This window comes from Seriola dumerili, unplaced genomic scaffold (genome assembly GCF_002260705.1).
Source record: "Seriola dumerili isolate Sdu_G_001 unplaced genomic scaffold, Sdu_1.0 BDQW01000190.1, whole genome shotgun sequence".
Lineage (NCBI taxonomy): Eukaryota > Metazoa > Chordata > Actinopteri > Carangiformes > Carangidae > Seriola > Seriola dumerili.
This window is the reverse complement of record NW_019174445.1, coordinates 1,221,362-1,229,748: the sequence shown is the minus strand read 5'-3', so window position 1 is coordinate 1,229,748 and position 8,387 is coordinate 1,221,362. Positions and strand designations below refer to the sequence as shown.

Sequence of the window (8,387 nt, the reverse complement as noted above, 5' to 3'; positions counted from 1 at the left end):
TTTTTATGACTTTTTATGGCTTACTATACTATGTCGTTTGATGACTTTTTATGCATTACTATATATGACGTTTTTAGGACTTTTTATGCTTTACTATACTATGACATTTTTAGGACTTTAATGCCTTACTATACTATGACTTTTTATGCCTTACTATACTATGTCGTTTTTATGACTTTTTATGCCTTACTATACTATGACTTTTTATGTCTTACTATACTGTGACTTTTTACAACTTTTTATGCCTTACTATACTATGACTTTTTATGACTTACTATACTATGTCATTTTTATGTTTTATGCCTTACCATAGTATGACTTTTTATGCCTTACTATACTATGAGGTTATTATGACTTTTTATGCCTTACTATACTATGTCGTTTTTATGACTTATTATACTATGACATTCTCATGAATTTTTACATCTTATTATAATATGACGTTTTCATGTCTTTTTATCCCTCACTATACTATGATGTTTTTGTGCCTTACTATACTATGTTGTTCTTATGACTTATTATACTATGACATTTCTATCACTTTCTATACCTTACTATATTATGACGTTTTTACGATATTTTATGCCTTACAATACTATGTCTTTTTCATTAAATTTTATGCCTTATTTTACGATGACATTTTTTGCCACTTTTATGCTTTACAATACGAAAATCTTTTATACCTCACTATATTATGACAATTTCATACCTTTCTCTAGTATGACATTTTTCAGAAAAAAAAAACAACTGACAACAACAGAGCCAAGATATTTCAGGAAACTACTGAGGGTTTGTTATTTTAAACAAACTGTATTAAGTAAGATTGTTGACATCAGTGGGAATAAATTCAGTTGTCTGTGTTTTGGGAAATGTCTTTTGAATCTGAGGCACAAAAACCAGGGTCCACCCATTTTCAGCTCACCGTATACATCAGATAAACAAAGAAGGCAACTTGAGGAAGGTTCTGCGCCATGAAGACCCAGACCAGGACCTTGGCTTCCTTCAAAACCTGGAAAAACAACAAATGTTACTACTGCTAATGCCTTTGTGTGTTCTTGACTGATGAACCCTCCAAAAATTTCTTGTCTCATTGTTTGAACAGACGATGGATGAAGAACACGCACTGCAACTGCCCCTACAGCGGCGGTGAGGCAGGCCCAGAACACTCCCACACCCAGGATGATGCTGTTGTGAGCAGACATGGCCGAGTCCGACGTCGTGATCAGGATACACAGAGACAACTGAAACACACCGACAGCACATCATTAATGAAGCCAGTGTTTGAATTTGTTTCAATCCTTTTTCAACTGCCATAAATATATACTTACGTTTGATATGTTTTGTTAGAACACATTATTTATATGATTTATTTTCAAGAATTGTATTTTATTTGTATCGGCTCTATGCAGGACGTAGGAACTATGTTTGCACCTCTGTTGCACCGGGACACTTTAAGTTGTAACAGTTCGAAGGCTTTTATGTAGGTCAGCCATTTTGTACCAACCAATGTTTGTACCAACCAACAGACACCAGTTCCTCTTACGACAGCAGCATCGACAGACCTGATGTGAACGCAACCAGAACACATGCTGTGCTCAACGTGCAACATCTGACTCAACCAGAAAAACCTGCCTCACTGTGGTAACTGTTTTAACTCCATAATTATTACAAATCCAGCCACATGCAGAAGGCACAGACATGTTCTCTGGAGGCTGCTCAGTCTTTTATTTGACAAATGGGAAAAATCTCTGACTGAAGCTGGAAGAGGGAAAACCAACTTATTTAAAAAAAAATCGCAGATTCATTATTATAATAATTATTATATCATTATATAATATTATAATGTATTTTACAGTGTGAAGAGTGTCTGATGGTGGATTTTACTTCACAAGAACAACATTTTTATCTATTAATTGAATCCCATTGAGGTTAGTTTTCAGACAGGACAATACGACATCAGACACACAAATAAAAATAAAACAATACAGCATGATGCTGTTTTAATTTACTGCAGCAAAATCAACTTATAGGTCTCAGTAAACTGTTGGAACAAAACTCCACTTGTTCTCCGATGGAACAAAACAAAATTATTACTGGTCTCTTCAGTGTCGAGGCTGTCGCATTTTTGCAAAGAGGAATGTGCAATGTAATGTTACCTGAGCCCACAGGTCAAAGGTCACCATGGAGAAACAGAGGTTGAGCAGGAAGTACTGCTCCTGGAGGCTCTCCAAGGCCCCGCCCACACGGAAAGCCATCATGTTGGGCCTCTGGATGAGCAGCGAGGTGCAGAGGACATGCACCACGCCCAGACACATGATGCACACAAAACGAACCTGTGACACAATCAGATCACAGCTGGTCTAACACAGTTTTCAAAAACATGTTGAAGATTCTCATCAGTCATGTCACAACTCATGTGACACAGTGAGTTTAATTAGCTTATTATGTAACTAACAACATGTGTCACGTAAAGTACATCAGCCTGCAGCCAGAAAGTTATTATATATGTTCTGTGCTGGTATTCAATGTATTTTAATTGGGCTATTTTCATGCCAACAAGACTAAAGTCTGCAGCCATGTTAGTGACTGTAAGTAAAATATTTACCAATGTCAACAACTTGAGCGATAGCATGCTAACATTTGCTAACCAGCACAAACAAAGCTGAGTCTGATGGGAATGAAAAAACCAAAGAACTGGACAAAGTGAAATTTCAACTACACGATAGTACTGGATGAAAAGTTGAGAGATCACTGAAGTTATCACGGAACATCCTGAGGGGAACGTGAATATAAGTTCTGTCAATATCTGTCGAGACATTTCACTAAAAACCACAAATGTCAGTCTCATGGTGTCACTAGAGGAAAAGTAGCAAGATTAAAGTCATTAGGATTCATCCTCTGGGAACCATGAACATCTGTGGAAAATATTAAGGACAGAGAATAAATGCAGGTGAGAGAGAGAGAGAGAGCGAGAGAGAGAGAGAGAGAGAGAGAGAGCACTGGAAAACTACTGCCCTTCATCTAATGTTCTGTTACCTTGTAGACATAGTATAAAATATATGTAAATGTAAATATTTGAATATTTCTGCTATGATTAGATGGCACACACGTAGCCTCCATTTTCCTCTTGTAGTAACATGCAATTATAATTATTACTATTATAATTATCATAATAATAATAATAATAATATTAATAATTATTATTATTATTGAGCATTTTTTTCATATTTATTGGTCAGTCACAAATTTTTATATTTTGTAATCTGGATCATTTTCCTCCCAGATGAACATAGAGGCCAAATATATCTGGTAACTCTTACATCTACAGCGAGGGTGGACTGGGATGGCGTCAAATTCCCATATATTCAATGTATAGTGTAGTTATGGTTCTATTTTTAGTTTCTATTCTGTTTTTATTTCATATTGTATTTCGTTTATTTAGTTGTTGTATATAATTTAGTCTTAAATTGCCTTTGTTTTTTTTTACATACCTCATTGTATCTATCTATGTCTGTCTGTCTGTGACTGATAGCTACAACAACAGTGACATCTAGTGGTGAAACCTGTTTCTTTCAACAAGCAGGAAGCTGTTGTCACTAATGAAGTGAGATTACTGGCAGCAGCTGGTATGAATAACTCAGGGATAGTGATGTTGTTGTTTCAGGTTGTAATCTTGATGCTGGCACAGACTTCTGGTGGTTTTGGTTAGGTCATGAAAACATCAAGACGATTTTAGTGTCTTCCTCAGTTACATTTTTAAATGATAACTATGTAAACAATCATTCAGTACAATGATGAAGGAGCTCCCACAGACGTACAGCGTGTCCAGCAGAGGGTGACCTACCAGCAGTTCCTGCTTGCCCTTTGACCCCTGCACGGAGAAGTTGACCACCGATCGGATCATGACCACCAACACGCTGAGCACGAACACCACCAGCTCCTGCGTGTTCTCCTGCAGCACGCCGCGGCTGATGTAATAGATGCAGAACACTGCAGGACACAGACAGACAGACACAAACAACACCAGTTTGTTTGGTTTATTTTCAAAGTTTATCCAATCCGTCATCTCTGTGCATCTGAATGTAAAGCCCTTATAATGCTGTTCATTCAGGGTTTCTACTGATGATGTTCTTGATACTGTATGGTTCATTTTTCAACTCTTAATCACAATAACTCTTGGTACTAGTTAATAAAATGTATCTCCATTGAATCTGTTTCCTTCGTGCTACTGCATATTTTTCACAGTGGTACTTCTCAGTGTTTGTAAGAAATAAAGTACTAATTACTGCATTTTGATCAGTTAATAAATACAACAACCTGTCAGTGTTCTGAGTCCTGACTGAAGAGGAGACGGATCGAAGTCCTGGATTTGAGTCGTAAGTCTTTTAAATCACATTCTGGATAAAGCATGTATAAGTAACTTGCTTACCACTAATTAACTGGTTCCAGCTTCTTAAATGTGAATATATTCCGGTTTTCACCGTCTTCAATGATGGTAAATTGAATATATAATATATGTGGGTTTTGGACTGACAGTTGAACAGAACAAGAGATTTGAAGATGTCACCTCTGGGAACTTATTATGTGCAGTTTTTGCTATTTTCAGAATTTTTTAAAGATCAAATGATTCATCAAAAAATAATCTGTAAATTATGGTGATAGATATGGGAAATAATTCCATTATGTGGCTATTGTGTAGCTGCAGGAAATCCATCATTAAGAAAAGTAAAACACTGGGAAGGAAAAAGATCTTTTGGAAACTTTTGGTTCATCACATGATTACACCAGGAAACATTTGGCCGTTAAACAGTTGAGGTGAGAAATCAAACTTCCTGAAAACACTGACAGTAAACAGCGTGACGACACTCACAGATTCCCACCAGCTGGATGAGAGACACAGTGAAGTTGTCCTCGTCAGACGCGTCGGTTCCCATGCGCTGCTTGTAGATGCTGCTCAGGGTGAGGCCGAGCAGCGCCAGCAAAGACGCTATCGTGAAGCAGAAATAGAGCTTCAGCAGACATGACAGCTCCGACCACGGCTTTATCTGCACGAGGGTGGAGATGGGAAACAGTGTATGAACATATAAACACAGTTTTTTAAAACTTATTCTAATATATTTGAAATAAATTTAATGATTACTTAGATTATATTTGTAGAATCCAAGTTTTTTTTTTCCTGTTGCACCCACAAAATGTGTTTCAGTTTTCCTCTGTTTCGTTACACTGTGCAAATAAAACTGAGCTTGAACTCTACTTGCAGAGATGCTAATGTTTTAGCACCATGACACTGGGATGAAGGGTCGAGCTTCTCACCGGCCCACATGGTGTCGGGATCAGTTCCCGGTGTCTTGGCCTCAGGTTTGGAGACAGAAGATCGGGGCTGTCTTGTGGTTGGTTGCCCAACAAAGGCCTGCAGAGTAAAACATTTGTTTCTTAAATGTAATGCATGAGAGAACTGAGAGATACTGCAGTTAAATAAATTCATTTTGGCCACCCAAGTATCTTCTGCAGCTCGGACCATGTTCTGTCCAGTGAGTTTACTGTAATGTCCTCAGGTCAGCGTTACAACGTGAGAACAAACCGCTGCTCCAGGTCCTTCATTCCTTCTGCTATCAGGCTACTCAAGGCTGACAGTCGACATTTTAAATGGCTGTTATATTAAAATTTTCATTCATGTATTCATATTATTTATTCATTATATGAACTGTGACATAATGTGTTATTTTATTTGTTTAATTTTCATTTATTTGACTTACTGCTGCTCCGTTGCCTCTGACTTATAACTTGTGTGTATGGACTGTTTTAGCTGCAAAGGAGCTGCCCTTCTTGGGATTAATAAAGTCTGAATCTGAATCATATGAACTTCACATTAAAGTAAGTAAATATGTAACTTAACAGGTCTTTATAGTCAGGACCAAGTGTCATAAAGAGCTTCACTCACAACAATAAAAGCATGAGACACTTAACAAACTGACGCCACACAAAAACACCAATATATGGTTTGTGTAAACAGGAAGGAGTTTAAACCGGGACAGACCAGGAAAAAGATATAAATAAAACAGTTAGAGCGTGGTGAGTCGGAAGGTTTGGGAAGATGACGAGTTCAGAGATAAAATATTACTGATGTTTTCCAAAGTCAGTTTTAAATAAGACAAGTAGTGTGGACAGGACAATAAAAATCACATGTATTCACAGTATTTAAGTCTAGTGAAGACTTAATAATACACTTAAGCTTTTATAGTTGTATAAGTTATTTTCTTTTAAATAAAAACTGACTTATTGCAAAAAAATACATAAATAAATGATTAAAATGGTCAAATACAGAATACAAACATTTGTTTTAAAAAGTTAAACTCTTCACAAATCAAGCAAATGTTTGTTTGTTTTATCGAAATGTGTACAGTCAGTTATTTACAGTTATTTAATTGCATTAGTGATGTCATTCCCTAGTGTTATTGTTACTGTCATTCTCATTATAACATTACAGGTTTGGTTTTGCACCATTGTTGATTGTCGTTTCTTCATGTCACTGTCATTGTTTTTTCTTTTTTCTTAATATGTTCAGTTCAGTTTGTCTGGCGCTGGTTGTTCATTCTTTGTTGCGTATTTGTGTGCTGTTTTTATGTCTACTCTATGTGCCTTTTATATCGCTCCCCTCGGGGACCAATAAAGTTTGTTGAATTGAATTGAAACAATCCAAAAATACACATTTAGATTTTACCAGAATAAAGTTGTATTCTAATATTTGGAAAATGAAGATTGAATGAAAAGAATAAATACAAACACTGCACCAGACATTAAGAAATGTTAATGCTAATGTTAATACACTTTTACTTTGTATTTCATTAACTTGTTTTATTCTATTAAAATAGAAAAACATTAATTGTGGCATGTGCAAAAGATTGGGAACCCTTCTACATGTAACACAAAGAACGTTTTTAAATCATTAGTTTAATTCTTTAGTTTCTTGAACTTGTAGTCGAGGTCAAGAACTGTCAACAGGTGATGAGACAACACCCACTTTCTTGTCTGAGTAACTGACTGAGGATCTGAGAATGAAACTAACTTGAACCTATAAAACAGGGGAGGCTCAAAGACAGACATTAAATCACTTCCAGCTTGAAACTTGTTAATGGGAACTGTGGAGGTCAGGACAAGACTGCACCAAACACTGACTGAGTACGGATCTCAAGCTTTTTCTACATACCACAAAATTACTGTTTAATTTTATTTCCAGTAAGTAACAACATTAACATCCGAAGAAAGGCTCTTTATTTCTTTCCACTTGTAAAACTCAGCAAAATAAGGAACGAGCCAGTGACGGTCAAAGTTCACCTGTTTTTTTTTATGTTTTCAGATTCAAATTCAAACTTGTTCGAGGAGCATAAAAATAAAATAAAGCAGCTCAGAGAGTTAGGAAACATTGAATGGCTGATCACACATCCTGGACTTCCCCAGTGTTTCCATTTGGAAAGTAAAATAATGAGGGACGTGTCTGCAGACTGACAACAGATCAAGAATGATGGAGGGAACTCCAGATGTGCAGTTAAGGGACATGAATATAAAATGTAATAAACTCATTTATATTTGTTTCTCAGTGTTATATTTTCTAATTAATCCATGTGCATTTCTGTGTGAGTTTTAATATCCTCCACAACCATCATGAAGGAGGCAGTCAACAGTTAGATTAATTCAGTCTTTACATACAGTACGTTAATCCATTCAGACAGTTTATAGTTCATCCAAACCTGTTGTTTGACACATTATGAGTGACGAGTTATAATAACCTGATTTTCTCCCGTTGCAAAACAACCTAACCTGTTATAAATGAGTCTGTAAATGAAGCTGCTGACCTTATCTCGTCCATTTCCTTTGGGGACCGGACTGTGGGAGCCCGGGTTTACATTCCTGCTCAGTCCTGCTGTCCGTCTCTGCTCCGGCTCACTAAACTTCAGTTTCACATTTGACTGTATGAACAGGAACAGACGCGGATGTTCTTTTTCTTCTTCGGCTGTTCTCGTTCTTCTTCGTTTTACTTTGCCTCCTCGAGAGCGCTGCTGCTGCTGCTGCCCCCGCCCCCGGAGGACCAGAGAGGCTTTCATGAGTTCAGCGACGATTATCTGACACGTTAGACCATTTAAATTCATTCTAACATTATGGAAGGATTGTTGTAGGACCCCCAGACTGAAATGTGCATCTTTTACTCCCTTTGAGCCTCTTAATGGTCATTTTTCTGTCTTTCTGTGGTCACTTTGTATGACGGAGAATTAGGGGAAAAAAGAAATCTGAAATTTCCAGAATAAAGTCATGATATTGCAAGAAAAAAGTCATAATATTATGAGAATAAAGTTGTGGTTTTATGAGTAAAAAGTATATCGCATAGCTGT

At 36.8% G+C, this 8,387-nt stretch overlaps 1 protein-coding gene across 1 annotated transcript; it reads right to left on the bottom strand.

The window, feature by feature from the left end:
* Window positions 1-845: 845 nt before the first annotated feature.
* On the bottom strand, window positions 846-7,971 carry LOC111227616. Its single transcript, XM_022753196.1, has 7 exons — window positions 7,854-7,971; window positions 5,314-5,410; window positions 4,871-5,045; window positions 3,845-3,990; window positions 2,157-2,333; window positions 1,125-1,241; window positions 846-1,009 (listed from the first exon to the last, which is right to left on the bottom strand). Exons 1-7 carry the CDS (start codon window positions 7,865-7,867, stop codon window positions 914-916), a joined length of 822 nt encoding a protein of 273 aa, XP_022608917.1. The 5' UTR covers window positions 7,868-7,971; the 3' UTR covers window positions 846-913.
* Window positions 7,972-8,387: the final 416 nt, after the last annotated feature.

What these genes read in the sequence shown, in the direction of transcription:
- LOC111227616 (XM_022753196.1), bottom strand. An exon ending in TCCCGACACCATGTGGGCCG is followed by an intron (nt 5,046 to 5,313) that starts GTGAGAAGCTCG and finishes ACCCTCGTGCAG; the next exon opens with ATAAAGCCGTGGTCGGAGCT. An exon ending in CCGCTGTAGGGGCAGTTGCA is followed by an intron (nt 1,010 to 1,124) that starts GTGCGTGTTCTT and finishes TTGTTTTTCCAG; the next exon opens with GTTTTGAAGGAAGCCAAGGT.